The sequence below is a fragment of the Schistocerca cancellata genome, chromosome 11, assembly GCF_023864275.1.
Source record: "Schistocerca cancellata isolate TAMUIC-IGC-003103 chromosome 11, iqSchCanc2.1, whole genome shotgun sequence".
Lineage (NCBI taxonomy): Eukaryota > Metazoa > Arthropoda > Insecta > Orthoptera > Acrididae > Schistocerca > Schistocerca cancellata.
Genome location: NC_064636.1, coordinates 39,264,394 through 39,284,678, shown reverse-complemented (window position 1 = coordinate 39,284,678; position 20,285 = coordinate 39,264,394). Strand labels below are relative to the sequence as shown.

Here is a 20,285-nt window from a genome sequence, read left to right as displayed (position 1 = left end):
TCCGAAAACAAAGGAAGTAGGTTACAGTAAGCTTGTCCGCCCACTGCTTGAATACTGCTCAGCAGTGTGGGATCCGTACCAGATAGGGTTGATAGAAGAGGTAGAGAAGATCCAACGGAGAGCAGCGCGCTTCGTTACAGGATCATTTAGTAATCGGGAAAGCGTTACGGAGATGATAGATAAACTCCAGTGGAAGACTCTGCAAGAGAGGCGCTCAGTAGTTTTGAGAAGTTTTGTTGAAGTTTCGAGAACGTACCTTTACCGAGGAGTCAAGCAGTATATTGCTCCCTCCCACGTATGTCTCGCGAAGAGACCATGAGGATAAAATCAGAGAGATTAGAGCCCACACAGAAGCTTACCGACAATCCTTCTTTCAACGAACAGTACGAGACTGGAATAGAAGGGAGAACCGATAGAGGTACTCAAGGTGCCCTCCGCCACGCACCGTCAGGTGGCTTGCGGAGTGTGGGTGTAGCTGTAGATGTAGACAGAGGCATCCTTCGGAAAACGGAAGACTACAGTACATTTGAATTTACACAAACACTTATCTGCAAGAAACAACTATTCCCCATGAATTCTACACAATTTGACTATACATCAAAACTAGGCTCCCACCAGCTGTTGTAAGGAAACTCTAAAAAAACACTGAGGAAATGCAAAATCCAGACATAATAATGGCAATGGAACAAAATAGCAACCACAGTCATTTGACTGTTTCAAGATGAACGGAGACCAATAAAAGTATAGGGTTGTGTTTTTCCACAAGTTGAATGAACACAACAGATACACATAATAAAGATTTTACTCATCAATAATATATTCTCCTTCACTATCTACACTGCCAATGCTGGGGTGACTTTTTGTTTCTGGGACTAGAGAAACCATGTGGTTTTGTGGCAAAGAACCCATCCAGCCATGTCCAGAGAGCATTTTCTTCAGAAAAGAAGTTCCTTGAAGATTGTTTGATACAGAGCAGAAAAGGTGAAGATCAGGTTAGCAAAGTGGGTGCCGAATTACTTCCCAACCCAACTCCTGTATGGTGTTTTTTTGTCAGTCTAGCTCTTTTCCTCAACTTCATCAATGAGCTGCCATTCTGTATAACACAAAAAAGCATACTGCACCCAGTTTGCTGATGACGCAACACCCAGTTTGCTGATGACACAACCCTTATGATTGACAAAACACCCGACTGCAGTCTTGAGAACACTGTAACCACTTTATGCAAAGAAGCTCTAGACTGGTTCCCTTCAAATGGTTTGTCACTCAATGAGAACAAAACTGAATTCACTCAGTTTCAAACAGCAAATAAAAAACAGGAAAATAGTGAAGTAAAATGTGGTGACAAAGAAATACCGAGGGCTGTCTTCCAAATTCCTGGGACTACTCATAAAAAACAATCTAAACTGGCCAGTTCACATCAACGACCTACGTAAAAGACTGAAATCAGCAGCATTTGCCATTCGCTTAATTTCATCTGGTTATGACTTCGAAACAATTAAAGCTGCATACCTAGGATATTCCTATTCACTTATGACATAAGGTATCATATTTTGAGATAGCCAGTCTCAAGCAAACAAAGTTTTCATTGCACAGAAAAGAGTCATTAGAATTACAGCTACAGTGCATCCCAGATGCTCTTGCAGACACTTATTCAAACAGCTCAGGATCCTCATCATGCCATCTCAGTACATTTTTTCACTAATGCACTTTTTGAACAATAATCACACAATTTACAAAACAAATAGTGAATATAATGATCATGATACAAGAAGTAGGCTAAAAGATATAAAAAAATCTCAGCATGGCACAATGGCACAGGGAGTACATAATTCAAGCACAAAAGTATACAATAAACAATCATTTCATGTTAAATCAATCACTGGGGATATGTCTAAATTCAAATAACAGCTGAAACTTTATCTTTGAATAGTTCTTTCTGTTCTTTACAGGGACTTTTTGACAGCGTGTAACAATTAACGCAATGTGTTTCATTTTAAGCGTTCCTATAAGAACAGACTATGTAGCATTGGCATATCAACCGATGACAGAATGCTTTTTTATAAGTATTAGAATGTTAGACTTATAATTTGTTTGTGTAATCATTATTACTATTATAATCAGTGTTGTTGTTTAAACATTTGAACCCCGTGTATCTGTTTATATATGATTTAGTTTGTAAGCCTCGTGACCATTTAGATATGATTATTACTGTGTTTCCACAGAAACTAAAAATTTCTAAAGTCGTTCCACAGTTGAAAAAGGGTGATAAGCTTAAAATAAAAAAACTACAGACCTGTCTCACTTCTCCCAACTTTCTCTAAGGTTTTAGAGATACTAATGAAATATAGAATCACACATTATCTTAATATCCACAATCTGATAAACAGTAATCAGCATGGATTTCAAGCTGGGAGAAGTACCGAAACAGCTGTACTGGAATACACAAAAGAAATAATCACTAAATTGGAAGAGGGAAAAAGTGTAGTTGGAATAAATCTAGATTTGTCAAAAGCCTTTGACACTGTTGACCACAGCATACTTTTGGAAAAACTTGAAGCTATAGGTATCAGAGGACCGGTAAAAAAGTGGTTTCAGTCTTATCTGGAAAAGAGGATGCAGGTGGTTGAAATTACAGCACCAAATATTAATCAAAAAATTAAACTAAGATCAGATCCAAGGAAGGTCACAGTAGGTGTACCCCAAGGAAGTGCATTAGGCCCCTTGCTGTTCCTCATTTACATTAATGATATTCATATACATAAAAGCTAGAATCATGTTATTTGCTGATGATACTAGTTTAATAGTTCGTGATATGAAGCAGTCATTGCACAGCACTGTGGACCATGTCCTACAAGATATACAAAAATGGTTTAGTGCTAACAAGCTAATACTGAACTAAAAAAAAAAAAAAAAACTAATTATGTGCAATATGGAAAAATAAGTGAACATGACGACCTAAATCCCACCATGGGCAAACAACTTGAAAGAGTACAGTGTGCAAAATTCCTAGGTATGCACACTGATGAGAAGATTAGGCCTAACTGGAAGGACCATGTGGTGAGCTTAGCACTAAAACTAAATTCAGCGTGTTTTGTACTTAGAATAATTTCAAGAGTTTGTAGTAATGACTGTACCAGATTAGTATATTTTGGCTATTTTCAGTCCTTTGCATCCTATGGGATAGTATTCTGGGGAAAAACAAATTGTCGTCTAAATGAGATTTTCAAATTACAAAAGCGCGCTATTCTGATAATGACCCAGAGCCCACCTCAAACACATTGTAGGCCGCTTTTTAAAGCATTGAAAATTTTACCAATTCCATCATTATACATTCTGAAATGTCTGTTGGAGATCAAAAGAAATCAGGACAAAATGAAAACCAATACAGACTATCATAATTACAATACACAGCAATGTAAAGGTCCCCACATACAAGCTGTAACAAGGACCCGAAGTCAGAAACATGTATGTAATCAAGGCATCAAACTTTTTAATGCACTACCAAAACATATCAAAGAGCTGGAAAATGAGGATAAATTTAAAACTGTTATAAAGAATCACATGCTTGACAAATGTTATTACAGTGTAAGTGAATTTTTATGCTCAGCTGTATTAGAATATAAAGAACCACATGCTTGACAAATGTTAATACAACGTAAGTAAATGTCTCTGCGCAACTGTATAAGAATATATGTTTAAGTTAATGTGACAAATGAAATTACATCAGAGAATATGTCTGTCAAGTACATAAGAAATTATGTTATAAAAACACTTATTAGTTGTATATTGTATTAAACATTATTCATATTAATGCAGCACAGATAAAAATTATGTAAAGATATTATATAGTTGTTAAAATGTACCCTGGCAAATCCAATATCACAAATGTGATCCTTGGGATCATAATAAATAAATAAAAATAAATAATAATCTGGCAAGTTCTACATCCCAACGATACACTCGCATCAAGGATCTCTGGAACACGAAAACAAATAAAATAAAATAAATACTCTTCGAGAAGCGGTATTCAGATTGGTGTACTCAACAGTAGAGTACTAGCGTCTATCCGACTTAATCACCCATATGTGCAAATGCCAGGTGTGCAACTTAACGAATCCATGCGATTCATTAGTTGGTCAGCACAATCTATTTCCATACACTGGTTACGTATCTCATCTCACATCGCACCTCCCGATATTAGAGGGAAGAACACGCTATTATGCGAATACCAAAAGGTCTTTCATAACCGTGGCCTTCCTATATTTATATTAAGTGATGTGTTCTCTGTGGAACGAAAATGAATGAGATCGAGACATCCTAGTCTTGTCAGAGCCAGGATTCTTGCTGCAAAAGAATTCAGTACCTGTCACCTGTAACTATTTCCATTTGTATTATACAGGGTGTATGAAAAAGACTCATCCGATTTGACACGTCTATATCTCTCAAACTAATAAACATATGCAATAAATTTTGTTTTTTGATTAACAGGAAACTGAAAAAGTTTTTTCTGTACCTTTTCACCCCCTTCAGATGCACGGTATATGTAAATTAGGTATTCAAATTGTTCCCACATTGCAGTGAGCATGTCTTCAGTTACAGCTGCTGTTATGCGATGTTCAGTTCATTCATTGTTGTTGGTAACGGAGGCACATTAACAGAGTCTATTATACACCCTCACAAGAAATTATCACATACAGTCCGGTCAGGTGACCTTCGACGCCAATAATGTAAGGCTGAATCATTTGGTCCAGAGCGACCGATCCATCGTTCAGTAACCCTTTGATTTAAAAATTCCCGCACTTCAAGATGCCAATGTGGCGGTGCCCCATTCTGTAGGTACGCGAAGTCGTTCGAATCAAACTGTGGGAAAAGAAAATTCTCGAGCATATCAAGATATGTGCTTGTTGTGACAGTGTTCTCGGCGGATGCCTTCCACATCTGACTCGGGTCGACACGGCGATTTGCCTATACACAAATAACCTGTTTCTCGGAACTGTTCATGCCATTGTCTAGTGCTCTGTGCTGTCGGAGAATCCACACCACACCTAATACGAAAGTCACGCTGAACAGTTATAACTGGCCCGGACTGCGCAAAAAGTAGAACACAAAACGCTTTCTTTCTCCCGACACCATTTTTACTAGAGTAGAACTGAAGTGGGTGCAAACTGCTGGTACCTAGCGGGACCCATGTAAAACAGTGTGTTCTTTTTCCAACAGTACATTGTTCACTTACATATTTCAACAAACAACATAATAGTTACGACTTTTTAAAATCGGATGATTCTTTTCGATATACCTTTGGAGCGCTGTGCTGAAGCGTTGATACGAGGTAGTTTAGTAAACTTTGTAAATGTATATTTTGTTTAGTGATTCAAAGACTGTTACTATATGCTGTGCGGTAAATGCAGTAACACCGAAGTAAGGTCTCACTGCCCATATCGACCTAATTTATTGCCTAACGGCTTGTTTTTGTAGAATAAAAGATGTGTGGACAGGGACTTTCATCACCTCATGAAACTGCTGAATGCTTCCGAAACCGCATTGTTAAGCTAGCAACATCAGAGAGGATACGATGTCTCGAGAGTTGGTATAAATTTTAAACTGGAATACTTTGAGAAACAATAAATGACTTTGTTTTTTCATATTGAGCAAACATTTTTTTTTCTTTTACTGAGACATGGTTCGCAGAAGTTAAAGCATGATAAATGTTCCTTTTTTTCTTTCTTTTTTTTGTTACCACATGCTATGGTTTTTGTGGTTGTCTATGTTTTTCGTTACAGTCGTTTTTGTTTCGAAGTTTGTCATTTTTCCCGTAGTCCTGTTATGTTAAATGTGAAAATGTGCACTTTTCAGCCTTTCACTGTCACTGTTTAATCCTTCTACTTACACAGTTTTTTTTTTTATTTCACTACCACGGGATACACAGAGACTCCAAGAAATTTACACATATTGGCAGTATTTTAACGAACTAACATAAAAACGTACATTACACATGTTCAAATTAACAGTCATCATTTTATTTTCAGGAATGTTACATTGAAGAAAAAAGGAAGAAATTAAATTGAGATCGTATCACCCAGTGGTACTAAGTGCAAAAACCACGAATAGCTTTTAATGGGTTATGAACAAAGAAATGAACCAAACACCAGGGGACATAACTGACTCAGAGGGAGAAAGTGAAATATTTTGAAAATAATAGTCCTGAAAGCAATGAAGATGTGTATTTATTATGTGCTTACGGGGTCATATTGACCGCAGTGGTAATAGGAGCGTTAAAAAGTGACAAATTGCACCTTGTAATCTTTTAGCATCACTGTTTAAACAGCGAAAAATCTGCCGATTTGTAACCTTTCACTCTGACTGTAAAAGGTTAAACTGTGGAGTTTTTCACTGTTTAACGCTCGCAGCAGCACTGTGGTCAGGCCGTGGTGGCCATGCGGTTCTAGGCGCTGTAGTCCGGAACCGCGCGACTGCTACGCTCGCAGGTTCGAATCCTGCCTCGGGCATGGATGTGTGTGATGTCCTTAGGTTAGTTAGGTTTAAGTAGTTCTAAGTTCTAGGCGACTGATGACCTCAGATGTTAAGTCCCATAGTGCTCAGAGCCATTGAGCACTGCGGCCAATATGATGTCGTAAATACATAGGAAATATGTATCTACATCGTTTTCAGACCTACTATTTTGCAAAATATATGACTTTATCCCTCCGAGCCCGTTGTGTCAGCTGATGTATGGTTCATATTTTTTAAATTTGTAGCCCACTTTTGCACAGCGAAAGTAATGGCGAAACTAAAAAACTGACAAATTGTGAAACAAAAACAACTGTAACGAAAAACGTAGACAACCAGGAAAACCACACCATGCGGTAACAATGGAATGAAAATAAAAGAAGGTACTCATGATGCAGTAACTTAAGCAAAACTCTATCTAAAATAAGAAAAAAGATCCTGTTTAGTGAAGACGATCTCGGCCAAAAGCAAATGTATTTGCAAGCAAACATGGAAAACGATCTTCAATCTTATAAATAAAACCACCTTTTCTTGTTGCAACTTAATTTATGTTTCGCACACACGTTTCGCCTTTTTCTTGCTCTAAGGCATCTTCAGTGGAATCTATAACGATACAGTTTTGTTATTTTCAGATTATCAAACAGTTCACATCGCGTTTTTTTAATGTAATTAAGTAATTACTTACAGTTTGCTGTGATGTGCGTTCTGTCTCAAATGGCAAACTGTAAGTAATTAATGATGACTAACTGAAACCCTCAGCTGCCGACAGGTGTTGTTGATATACCTCGACGTGGACAGCTGAAAATGTGTGCCCCGACCGGGACTCGAACCCGGGATCTCCTGCTTGCATGGCAGACGCTCTATCCATCCGAACCACCGAGGAACAGATGAATAGCGCGACTGCAGGGACTTATCCCTTGCACGCTTCCCGTGAGACTTACATTCCCAACTATCCACAATTCTACACAATTATGTAATGTACCTTATAGACATTTGCCCATTCACTCATTACTCGCGCACGCTTTGGCGATTCCCGTAAGGGTTTGGGCAACCTGTGCGTATTCGCACAGACGAAGGTCAATGGCTGGGTAGTCTGCAACTACATATGTAGAATTGTGGTCAGTTGGGAATGCGAGTCTCACGGGAAGCGTGCAAGGGATAAGTCCCTGCAGTCGCAATATTTATCTGCTCCTCGGTGGCTCAAATGGTGCCGGCATGGTAGCTCAGGGTGTTCGGTCAGAGGGTTACATGCCCTCTGTAATAAAAAAACTGAGTCAATCGATCAACAACGAACATAAATGGATGTCTTACGACGTCCGCCCCGAGCAGATGCAACGAACAAAAGCGAACAAAATGAGAGTAAAAAAAAAAAAAAAATGGATAGAGCGTCTGCCATGTGAGAAGGAGATCCCGGGTTCGAGTCCCGGTTGGGGCACACATTTTCAGCTGTCCACATCGAGGTATATCAACAACACCTGTCGGCAGCTGAGGGTTTCAGTTAGTCATCATTTATTCCAGGGAAAAGCTGCACGATCATCAATAGCAACTGTTCTTTCGAGAACAGATACTGTCTTCATATGTAAGTAATTACTTAATTACATTATTTTTAGATTATCAGTTTTCGTTGCGTTTCTTAATGTAATTAAGTACAGTTTGCTGTTATCTGCGTTTCCTCTCATGTGGGAAACTGTAACATGACGTGAACTGGATTGAGATTTTCACTCTGCAGCGGAGTGTACGCTGATATGAAACTTCCTGGAAGATTAAAAATTAGTGCCAGACCGAGAGTCGAACACAGGACCTTTACCTTTTGTGGGCAAGTGCTCTACCGACTTTTTATTTATTTGTTTATTTTTTTTTATTTTGTTCGTTTTCGGTCGCTGTATCTCATCGGTGCGGATGTCGTAAAACACTCTTTTAAGTTCGTTGTTGATCCATGAACTCAGATTTTTTTATTACAGAGAACGGCTAACCCGCTGACCGAACACGCTGAGATACAGTGCCGGCTGTTGCGCCCCGTGAGTCGTTCGTGGGTAGTTCAATCGGCCCGCGAAACGCAAAAGTCCCGAGTTTGAGTCTCGGTGTGGCACACAGTTTTAATGTGCCAAGAAGTTTCGTGAAGTGGACTGTTTGATAATCCAACAATAACAAAAGCGTATCGTTATAGGTCCCACTGAAGATACCTTACAAGGGAACCTCCCCATCGCACCTCCCTCAGATTTAGTTATAAGCTGGCACAGTGGGCAGGCCTTGAAAAACTGAACACAGATCGATCGAGAAAACAGGAAGAAGTTGTGTGGAATCTATGAAATAATAAGCAAAATATACAAACTGAGTAGTCCATGCGCAAGATAAGCAAGATCAAGGAGAGTGTGAGATCAAGAGCGCCGTGGTCCCGTGGTTAGCGTGAAAAACTGCAGAACGAGAGCTCATTGGTTCAAGTCTTCCCTCGGGTGAAAAGTTTACTTTCTCTACTTTCGCAGTTATGATCTGTCCGTTCATTGACGTCTCTGTTCACTGTAATAAGTTTAGTGTCTGTGTTTTCCGACCGCACCGCAAAACCGTGCGATTAGTAGACGAAAGGACGTGCCTCTCCAATGGGAACCGAAAACATTTGATCGCAAGGTCATAGGTCAACCGATTCCTCCACAGGAAAACACGTCTGATATATTCTATACGACACTGGTGACGGCATGTGCGTCACATGACAGGAATATGTTGTCGACCCATCTAACTTGTGCACTTGCCGAATGGGTAAAACGATTCTTCTACCTTGCCCGATTTAGGTTTTATTGTGGATCTGATAATCACTCCCAAAAAAGTGATGAAAACATAGGAGTTTGTCACATAAACTGCAACAAATGAATGCAACAGTTTCACAGTCGCACAGTTTTCCCTGTGCTCTGTCAAAACATATGTTTTTAACGTTTTCAAATTTTTCCGTGTGTAGACCGTCAAATCCTGCATATGTCCAAGCAAATCTGAGCATGTCATGGAATTTTGGAGAGCGAAGTTGATTATGTGTGAGTGCCTGAACTTTGATAATTGACACACGATCACGTAAACAGTACCGCTCTGTGTACCTGTGCTGCTTCGAAAAATAATTGTCTGAAAATAAAAAATTAAACTTTTCACTCGAGGGAAGATTTGAACTAAGGTCCTCTCGCAGCGCAGCTGCTCGCGCTATTTTTTTTTTTTTTTTTTTCGGGCTCCTTCCTCCCCTACAGCTCGTCCTTCCGCTCGCCATTTGTGCCTTCTTCGGCTAGCTTCTGTGCTAGGTTTGGTCCATCGGAGATAGTTGCCTGACGAAGTAAATGTATACAAGTAAACAAAATCCCTTCTTTTGGGGTTGTGGAAAGAAAATAGGTCCGGTACATTCTTCCATCATTGTGCGGGAGCGATTTTTATAGGAGAGCCAGGCGTACTTCAGCCTGCTGGCGTCTCGTAAAGGAAATAGCCATCTTGTTGGCGGAAAATGAATGAGAAACTGAATAGATAATTTCATAAAGAAAAAAAAAATCCTGAGATTGAACAAAATGTCGTTTGACCGTTCTTCAGCTCTGTCGGTAAGACAATCTGGCAAGAAATTTGCGTAATTTTCTTTGTATTTCTTTTGTCGTTCGAGCTTTTGATGTTCTGTCATCAGGTACATCCAATAATCTGCTTCAGTTTTCGTCATAGCCGTTGAGATGTAATGGACTGTCAGTTCTTTGAGCCAGTTGGCTTACCTTCTTTTAGTGTTAGGATATGGCACGTCACCAGGCAGAAGGACGTGTGTCGGTGTAATCGTGTTAGGTGCCGTGCGGAGCACATGTGCTAGTTTTTGCCTGAAGAGATTCCACACGTCTTTCACATCGCCACAGACGAAGCGGTGTTCTGCAGTGTCGACGACATTGCAGCTGGAACAGTTTGGTGTGTGTGCCAGACGTATCGCGTGCAATTTGGAGTTGGTGGGGATTTTTCTACTGACTGCGAGGTACCACGTCGATCGCACTTTGGATGGTAGATGGGGGTCAGATATGTTGTCCCATATGTTTTTCCAGTTATAATGTCGAAACTTGTTTTCTACTCGATTGCGCAACTTTCCTTCCAGCAAGGTGTTGTAAACCACCTTAACCCGATGTATGTCCTTCTCCGGTATTCTATGGCGTACATAGTAGAGTCCTGCATGACCGAGTAAGCGAGCACAAAGTACGAGATGGGGCGAGCACACCCTAACTGGATAGGCTGCCCGCACTAGTCCTAGTGACCGAGCATAGAAGCCGTGACCGAATACGTAGCACTAACTTCAAACACATTACACGTGTCATTATCCATGTGAGACCGCAGCCAGTAAGGGCTTCTCATTTGTGGTGTGTCTCTCTCTCTGTAATCATGCAGTGCGGGGAAGCCAGTGCAGTAAGACGTAAGATTGAAACCGATGTTTACACATCGAAGAGACGGGAAGGTCTAAAAAGCCAAGTATGGAGCATATTTTTGTTGGTTGTAGACGAAAACAGTGCGTCTACTGGGTACGTATCGTGCATAAACTGCTCCACATTATTGTGTATCCAATCAGGAACCACTCATTTAAAGAAACACAGTTGCAAGAAACCTCACAAAGATACAGATCCTTCAGGAATGCCGGCAATAATAAAAAAATAGTATTATAGCAAAGTGTGTTGCAATGTGTGCTAAAGATATGAGACCTTTTAATGCTGTTTCTGGTGGTTTCAGAGAACTAGGCCAAGAATTAATACATCTAGGTGCCCATTATGGAGAAGTTAACGTGGCAGATGTCATGCCACATTCCTCTACTACAAGCAGACATGTCAAAGAAAAAGTGATGCAATACGAAACAACATAATGCCTTCTGTTATTGCGGAAGTTATGAAATGGTTCAAAAGGCTCTGAGCACTATGGAACTAAACTTCTAAGGTCATCAGTCCCCTAGAACTTAGAACTACTTAAACCTGAGTAACCTAAGGACATCACACACATCCATGCCCGGGGCAGGATTCGAACCTGCGACCGTAACGGTCGCACGGTTCCAGACTGTAGCGCCTAGAACCGCTCGGCCACACCGGCCGGCTGAAGTTATTAATAAAACATTTGCTGCGAGAGTTGATATGTGGACTGATTCGCATAATCAGATGCACTATATGACGCTTACAACACATTACATTAACACAGATTGGTCTCTTGTGATCAATGTTTTATTTACAACAAAATTCCCGGACGTTAGGTTGGGTTGTTTTGGGGAAGGAGACCAGACAGCGAGGTCATCGGTCTCATCGGATTAGGGACGGACGGGGAAGGAAGTCGGCCGTGCCCTTTGAAAGGAACCATCCCGGCATTTGCCTGGAGCGATTTAAGTAAATCACGGAAAACCTAAATCAGGATGGCCGGACGTTAGGAAGACGGGAATAAATATTATAAAAGAAAGTGCTCTATGAATTTAGCTGTGTCACGTACCCGTTCTTGGAAACGTTACTTTTGTATTAAAAGAGAGAGTGAGAGACAGAGATATACAGGGTTATTACAAATGATTGAAGCGATTTCACAGCTCTACAATAACTTTATTATTTGAGATATTTTCAAAGTGCTTTGCACACACATACAAAAACTCAAAAAGTTTTTTTAGGCATTCAGAAATGTTCGATATGTGTTCCTTTAGTGATTCGGCAGACATCAAGCCGATAATCAAGTTCCTCCCACACCCGGCGCAGCATGTCCCCATCAACGAGTTCGAAAGCACCGTTGATGGGAGCTCGCAGTTCTGGCACGTTTCTTGGTAGAGGAGGTTTAAACACTGGATCTTTCACACAACCCCACAGAAAGAAATCGCTCGGGGTTAAGTCGGGAGAGCGTGGAGGCCATGAGACGAATTGCTGATCGTGATCTCCACCACGACCGATCCATCGGTTTTCCAATCACCTGTTTAAGAAATGCCGAACATCACGATGGAAGTGCGGTGGAGCACCATCCTGTTGAAAGATGAAGTCGGCGCTGTCGGTCTCCAGTTGTGGCATGAGCCACGCGTGAAACTTGCCCGCACGCGTTCAATCGTTTCTTCGCTCACTGCAGGCCGACCCGTTGATTTCCCCTTACAGAGGCATCCAGAAGCTTTAAACTGCGCATACCATCGCCGAATGGAGTTAGCAGTTGGTGGATCTTTGTTGAACTTCGTCCTGAAGTGTCGTTGCACTGTTATGACTGACTGATGTGAGTGCATTTCGAGCACGACATACGCTTTCTCGGCTCCTGTCGCCATTTTGTCTCACTGCACTCTCGAGCGCTCTGACGGCAGAAACCTGAAGTGCGACTTCAGCCGAACAAAACTTTATGAGTTTTTCTACGTATCTGTAGTGTGTCGTGACCATATGTCAATGAATGGAGCTACAGTGAATTTATGAAATCGCTTCAATCATTTGTAATAGCCCTGTATTGTGTGTGTGTGTGTGTGTGTGTGTGTGTGTGTGTGTGTGAGAGAGAGAGAGAGAGAGAGAGAGAGAGAGAGAGAGAGAGAGAGACGTTGTATTTGTACAGTACAGTGCAGCGAGCCTTGGCGAGGCAAGGTGAGGCGTCAGCGGTGACCGGTCATGCTCGGTTATCCGCGTGTCCGGAATCCGGACAACAGACACGGCGCGAGTACGTGGCCGAGCCGAGTCGAATGGGGCCGGACATAAGCGGCTCGGTCCCCCCATCAACAGGCGAACCGTCACCGGTCAAACATTGAGCGTTGCAGCACTCTAGTACATAGCTGTATTCCACAAGAAAATGTTTATAGTGGTAAAGCTCGTGAGAGATGTGATGCACATCGATTGGTGAATCTCTGCTGGCTGGGGTGGTTTCACGTAAGAGATGAGCCACTAAGGTCCGCGGAGATCGTTGCCACTGTTTATAAGTTTTGCTAACGTATAGCGCTTGCGCTTTGAGGTAGATGTCTGTCAGATGTAGCCCTCCATTGCGTGTCGGTAGCGTCAACTGGGACCACGGCGCTCCTGAGCTCACGCTATCCTGGATGTTGCCTATCTTGCGCTTGGACAACTCAGTTTGTACGAGGGCAGTTCAATAAGTAATGCAACACATTTTTTTTCTCGGCCAATTTTGGTTGAAAAACCCGGAAATTTCTTGTGGAATATTTTCAAACATTCCCGCTTCGTCTCGTATAGTTTCATTGACTTTCGACAGGTGGCAGCGCTGTACGGAGCTGTTAAAGTGGCGTCTGTAACGGATGTGCGTTGCAAACAACGGGCAGTGATCGAGTTTCTTTTGGCGGAAAACCAGGGCATCTCAGATATTCATAGGCGCTTGCAGAATGTCTACGGTGATCTGGCAGTGGACAAAAGCACGGTGAGTCGTTGGGCAAAGCGTGTGTCATCATCGCCGCAAGGTCAAGCAAGACTGATCTCCCGCGTGCGGGCCGGCCGTGCACAGCTGTGACTCCTGCAATGGCGGAGCGTGCGAACACACTCGTTCGAGATGATCGACGGATCACCATCAAACAGCTCAGTGCTCAACTTGACATCTCTGTTGGTAGTGCTGTCACAATTGTTCACCAGTTGGGATATTCAAAGGTTTGTTCCCGCTGGGTCCCTCGTTGTCTAACCGAACACCGTAAAGAGCAAAGGAGAACCATCTGTGCGGAATTGCTTGCTCGTCATGTGGCTGAGGGTGACAATTTCTTGTCAAAGATTGTTACAGGCGATGAAACATGGGTTCATCACTTCGAACCTGAAACAAAACGGCAATCAATGGAGTGGCGCCACACCCACTCCCCTACCGAGAAAAAGTTTAAAGCAATACCCTCAGCCGGTAAAGTCACGGTTACAGTCTTCTGGGACGCTGAAGGGGTTATTCTGTTCGATGCCCTTCCCCGTGGTCAAACGATCAACTCTGAAGTGTATTGTGCTACTCTTCAGAAATTGAAGAAACGACTTCAGCGTGTTCGTAGGCACAAAAATCTGAACGAACTTCTCCTTCTTCCTGACAACGCAAGCCCTCACACAAGTCTTCGCACCCGAGAGGAGCTCACAAAACTTCAGTGGACTGTTCTTCCTCATGCACCCTACAGCCCCGATCTCGCACCGTCGGATGTCCATATGTTTGGCCCCATGAAGGACGCAATCCGTGGGAGGCACTACGCGGATGATGAAGAAGTTATTGATGCAGTACGACGTTGGCTCCGACATCGACCAGTGGAATGGTACCGTGCAGGCATACAGGCCCTCATTTCAAGGTGGCGTAAGGCCGTAGCATTGAATGGAGATTACGTTGAAAAATAGTGTTGTGTAGCTAAAAGATTGGGGAATAACCGGGTGTATTTCAATGCTGAATAAAACAACCCCTGTTTCAGAAAAAAAATGTGTTGCATTACTTATTGAACTGCCCTCGTATATTTTGCTTATTTTTTTCATACTTCCACACAACTTCTTCCTGTTTTCTCGATTTATCTGTGTTCAGTTTTTCGAGGCCTATCCACTGTGCCAACTTATAACTATATCTGATGGGGGTGCGATGGGGAGGTTCCCTTGTTAGAGCAAGAGAAAGGCGAAAGGCATCTAGGAGAAAGAAATTAAGTTGCAACAAGAAAAGGCGGTTTCATCCACAAAACAAGTATTTCTGCGCTTGCTACGGAGGATGGCCACGCGAACAAACTTGGCATTATTTTTCATTCACTGTTGATGTGAAAACTTCTAAGACGGCCTTCGCACGAGATGCCAGCGTGGACTTACGTGGAGGCGGCGTCCGATGTAGCCGAGGCCGGGGGCGGAGACGCCCGCCCCCAGGCCGGAGCCGCCGCCGAGTCCGAGCCCCAGGCCGCCCCCGCCGCCCCCGCCGGCGCCGTGCAGCGAGCCGTAGAACTTGTTCTCGCTGCGGTCGGACACCAGGAACTGGTCGTCTCGCATCGACAAATCTTCCTCCGGCTCCTCGCCCGGGTACGTGTCGTCGCTGTCCGGGGAGCTGCAGAACACACAAAGATGGCGCGTCACGTCACTCATCAACCCACAGTCAAAGCAATCACGTCCGTACTTCAACCTTCCGTTCAATTGAAATAAGCAGTTCTCATAATATGCAAAGATCAGCACATTCCTCAAGCTGGGGAACTATGCCGGCCGGGGTGGCCGAGCGGTTCTAGGCGCTACAGTCTGGAACTGCGCGACCGCTACGGTTGCAGGTTCGAATCCTGCCTCGGGCATGGATGTGTGAGATGTCCTTAGGTTAGTTAGGTTTAAGTAGTTCTAAGTTCTAGGGGACTGATAACCTGAGAAGTTAAGTCCCATAGTGCTCAGAGCCATTTGAACCATTTGGGGAACTATCAAGAATGGGGTTCCACAAGGGTCGGTCTTGGGTCCTTTGTTGTTCTTAATATATATTAATGACTTGCCGTTCTATATTCATGAAGAGGCAAAGTTAGTTCTCTTTGCTGATGATACAAGCATAGTAATCACACCTGACAAACAAGAATTAACTGATGAAATTGTCAATAATGTCTTTCAGAAAATTACTAAGTGATTCCTTGTAAACGGATTCTGACTGAATTTTGATAAGACACAGTACATACAGTTCCGTGCAGTAAATGTTATGGCGCCAGTAATAAATATAGACCTTAATCAGGAGCATATAGCTAAGGTAGAATATTCAAAATTTTTAGGTGTGTCCACTGATGAGAGATTACATTGGAAGAAACACATTGATGATCTGCTGAAACGTTTGAGTTCAGCTACTTATGCAATAAGGGTCATTGCAAATTTTGGTGATAAACATCTTAGTAAATTAGCTTACTACGCCTATTTTCACTCATTGCTTGCATATTGCATCATATTTTGGGGTAATTCATCACTGAGGAATAAAGTACTTATTGCACAAAAGCGTGTAATCAGAATAATAGCTGGAGTCCACCCAAGATCATCCTGCAGACATTTATTTAAGGATCTAGGGATATTCACAGTAGCGTCTCAGTATATATACTCTCTTACGAAATTTGTTATTAACAACCAAACCCAATTCAAAAGTAATAGCAGTCTGCAAAACTACAATACTAGGAGAAAGGATGATCTTCACTATTCAAGATTAAATCTAACTTTGGCACAGAAAGGGGTGAATTATACTGTCACTTAAGTCTTTGGTCACTTACCAAATAGTATCAAAAGTCTGACAGATAACCAACAAGTATTTAAGAAGAAATTAAAAGAATTTCTGAATGGCAACTCCTTGTACTCTATAGAGGAATTTTTAGATAAAAATTAAGAAAAAAATGAAAAAAAAACAAACAAAAAAATTATAAAAAAATTAAAAATAATAGAAATAAAAAAGTTGTTATATTAAATTAATTATGTTGTTAAATGAAATTAATTATTTCATGTATTGGAAAATTCGACTCGTTCCACATCATTACGAAGTATCATATTCATGATCCATGGAACTAGTATTAATCTAATCTACAGTGAAGGGTCTGTCTACATAGCTGGCCGGCCGGTGTGGACGAGCGCTTCTAGGCGCTTCAGTCTGGAACCGCGCGACCGCTACGGTCGCAGGTTCGAATCCTGCCCCGGACATGTATGTGTGTCATGTCCTTAGGTTAGTTAGGTGTAAGTAGTTCTAACTTCTAGGGGGCTGATGACATCAGATGTTAAGTCCCATAGTCCTCAGAGCCATTTGAACCATTTGTCAACTTAGCTGCGTTAGCAACGTGGCTCAGAACTGTGCTGGGGGACCCAGGTTCGATTCCCGGTACTGCCAGGGATTTTTCCTCGGAGAGAGGATTGGACGAGAGTACTCTCAGCCATTGTGAGACCTACACACGTGGTCTGTTCAAAATATTCCGGAACATTTGTAATTTCGCGCCAATGGCGTGTTGGGGCGAAATGTGGTTGGCATCCCTGCACACGCCCGTGTTTAATGTAACAGTAACAGTAAAGAGTCTGCCTCCATAGCTGAGTTGTTCAAAAATGTGTGAAATCTTATGGGACTAAGAGTATCCGTCCCTAATCTTAACACATTACACCGAGCGAGGTGGCGCAGTGGTTAGCACACTGGACTCGCATTCGGGAGGACGAAGGTTCAATCCCGCGTCCGGCCATCCTGATTTAGGTTTTCCGTGATTTCCCTAAATCACTCCAGGCAAATGCCGGGATGGTTCCTTTGAAAAGGCACGGCCGACTTCCTTCCCCGTCCTTCCTTAAACCGATGAGACCGATGACCTCGCTGTTTGGTCTCTTCCCCCCAAACAATCCAATCCTTACACGCTACGTAACCTAAATTATCCTAAGGACAAACACACACACCAATACCCGAGGGAGGACTCGAACCTCCGCCGGGACCAGCCGCACAGTCCATGACTGCAGCGCCCTAGACCGCTCGGCCAATCCCGCGCGGCATAGCTGAGTTGGCAACGTGGCTGACTGCTGTGCTGGGGAGACCCAGGTTCGATTCCCGATACTGCTAGGGAGTTTTCCTCGGCGAGAGGAGTAGACCAGAGTGCTCTCAGCCATTGTGAGACCTACATATGTTGTCTGTTCAAAATATTCCGGAACAAAAAATGGTTCAAATGGCTCTGAGCACTATGGGACTCAACTGCTGTGGTCATAAGTCCCCTAGAACTTAGAACTACTTAAACCTAACTAACCTAAGGACATCACACACATCCATGCCCGAGGCAGGATTCGAACCTGCGACCGTAGCGGTCGTACGGTTCCAGGCTGTAGGGCCTTTAACCGCTCGGCCACTCCGGCCGGCTATTCCGTAACATTCGTAATTTCCCGCCAATGGTGTGTTGGGGCGAGATGTGGTTGGCATCCCTGCACACGCCCGTGTTTAATGTAACAGTAACAATAGACAGTCTGCCTCCATAGCTGAGTTGGCAACGTGTCTGAGTACAGTACTGGGGGACCCAGGTTTGATTCCCGGTACTGGCAGGGATTTTTCCTCGGCGAGAGGAGTGGACCAGAGTGCTCTGAGCCAATGTGAGACCTACATACGTGGTCTGTTCAAAATATTCCGGAACATTCGTAATTTCCCGCCAATGGTGTGTTGGGGCGAAATGTGGTTGGCATCCCTGCACACGCCCGTGTTAAATGTAAGAGTAACAGTAAAGAGTCTGCCTCCATAGCTGAGTTGCCAATGTGGCTCAGTACTGTGCTGGGGGAACCGGGTTCGATTCCCGGTGCTGCCAGGGAGTTTTCCTCGGCGAGAGGATTGGACCAGAGTACTCTCAGCCAATGTGAGACCTACATACGTGGTCTGTTCGAAATAATCCGGAACATTCGTAATTTCGCGCCAATTGTGTGATGGGGCAAAGTGTGGCTGGCATCCCTGCACACGACCGTGTTTAATGTGTTACTGCTGGAAGTTTCATTGTTGTATGTCTGTTAGTTATTGTTCACTGCTGTATTGAGCAGAATACTGTCTGGCACAATTTGCCAATTTCGAGACGGTACAGTTGAGGAGCAACGCGTCTGCATTAAATTTTGCGTGAAACACAAGAACACCTTTACAGGAACACACCAAACGATGGAGGAAGCATACGTTGATGAGTGCTTAAGCCGTACTGGGTGTTACGAATGGTTCACACGGTTTAAAAATGGCCAGAAAGAAGTTAAAGATGACTTGTAAATAATAGATTTTAACTATCAGTCGTTCTTTGGAATTTTTATTGGCGGATCTAGATTTTAGACAGAAACTAGTCATTCTCAATGCATGTAATGCTGATGGTCGGGCTTCATCAGGCATTACATGCATTGACCAAAAATGATAGTGCATTGAGAATGGCTAGTTTCTAGCTGAAATCTGGATCTGCCAAAAAAAATTCCGAAGGATGACTGATAGCTGAAATCTATCATTTACAAGTCAAAATAACAGTAGCTGCGTGCAACAGCCTCTGAATGGAGGGTAACCTGATGAAGTTAAAGATGACCTCGGTTCAGGACGACCACGCTTATGTCAGGAATGTCAAGGAAATTGTGCGGGCCAGTCCAAGACTGACTGTCCGAGAGATGCCAGAAGGATGCAACATTTCACTTGGATCATGTCATGAAATCCTGACACAGCGTCTTGGATGCATCGTGTTGCCTTCAAGTTCGTCCCACGGTTCACGAGTCGAGGCCAGAAAGACCTTCTCCTCGCAATCTGTGAAGAGCTTTTGGATCGCTCAAATGAGAACCATATGTTCCTTAAGAGAATCATAACTGGTGATGAGACGTGAGTCTACGGTTATGATGTTGAGACCAAGGCTCAATCTTCTCAAAGGGTCGGGGAAAGTTCTCCGACACCAGAAATAGCTCGACAGTGAAATAAAACAATCCTTTTGTTTTACATTCCTGTTTAGAAAGTTCCGTAATTCCTGTGGTATACAGGGTGTTACAAAAAGGTATGGCCAAACATTCAGGAAACATTCCTCACACACAAATAAAGAAAAGATGTTATGTGGACATGTCTCCGGAAACGCTTAATTTCCATGTTAGAGCTCATTTTAGTTTCGTCAGTATGTACTGTACTTCCTCGATTCACCGCCAGTTGGCCCAATTGAAGGAAGGTAATGTTGACTTCGGTGCTTGTGTTGACATGCGAGTCATTGCTCTACAGCACTAGCATCGAACACATCAGTACGTAGCATCAACAGGTTAGTGTTCATCACGAACGTGGTTTTGCAGTCAGTGCAATGTTTACAAATGCGGAGTTGGCAGATGCCCATTTGACGTATGGATTAGCACGGGGCAATAGCCGTGGCGCGGTACGTTTGTATCGAGACAGATTTCCAGAACGCAGGTGTCCCGACAGGAAGACGTTCGAAGCAA

At 42.9% G+C, this 20,285-nt stretch overlaps 1 protein-coding gene across 1 annotated transcript in view; it reads right to left on the bottom strand.

The window, feature by feature from the left end:
- Positions 1 to 20,285, bottom strand: part of LOC126108622 (probable cationic amino acid transporter) — a 663,130-nt gene that overhangs the window by 29,007 nt on the left and 613,838 nt on the right. Inside the window, exon 13 of the mRNA XM_049913934.1 lies at positions 15,225 to 15,453. Coding sequence (XP_049769891.1) covers positions 15,225 to 15,453 — 229 coding nt within the window. The remainder of the gene's footprint in view (positions 1 to 15,224; positions 15,454 to 20,285) is intronic.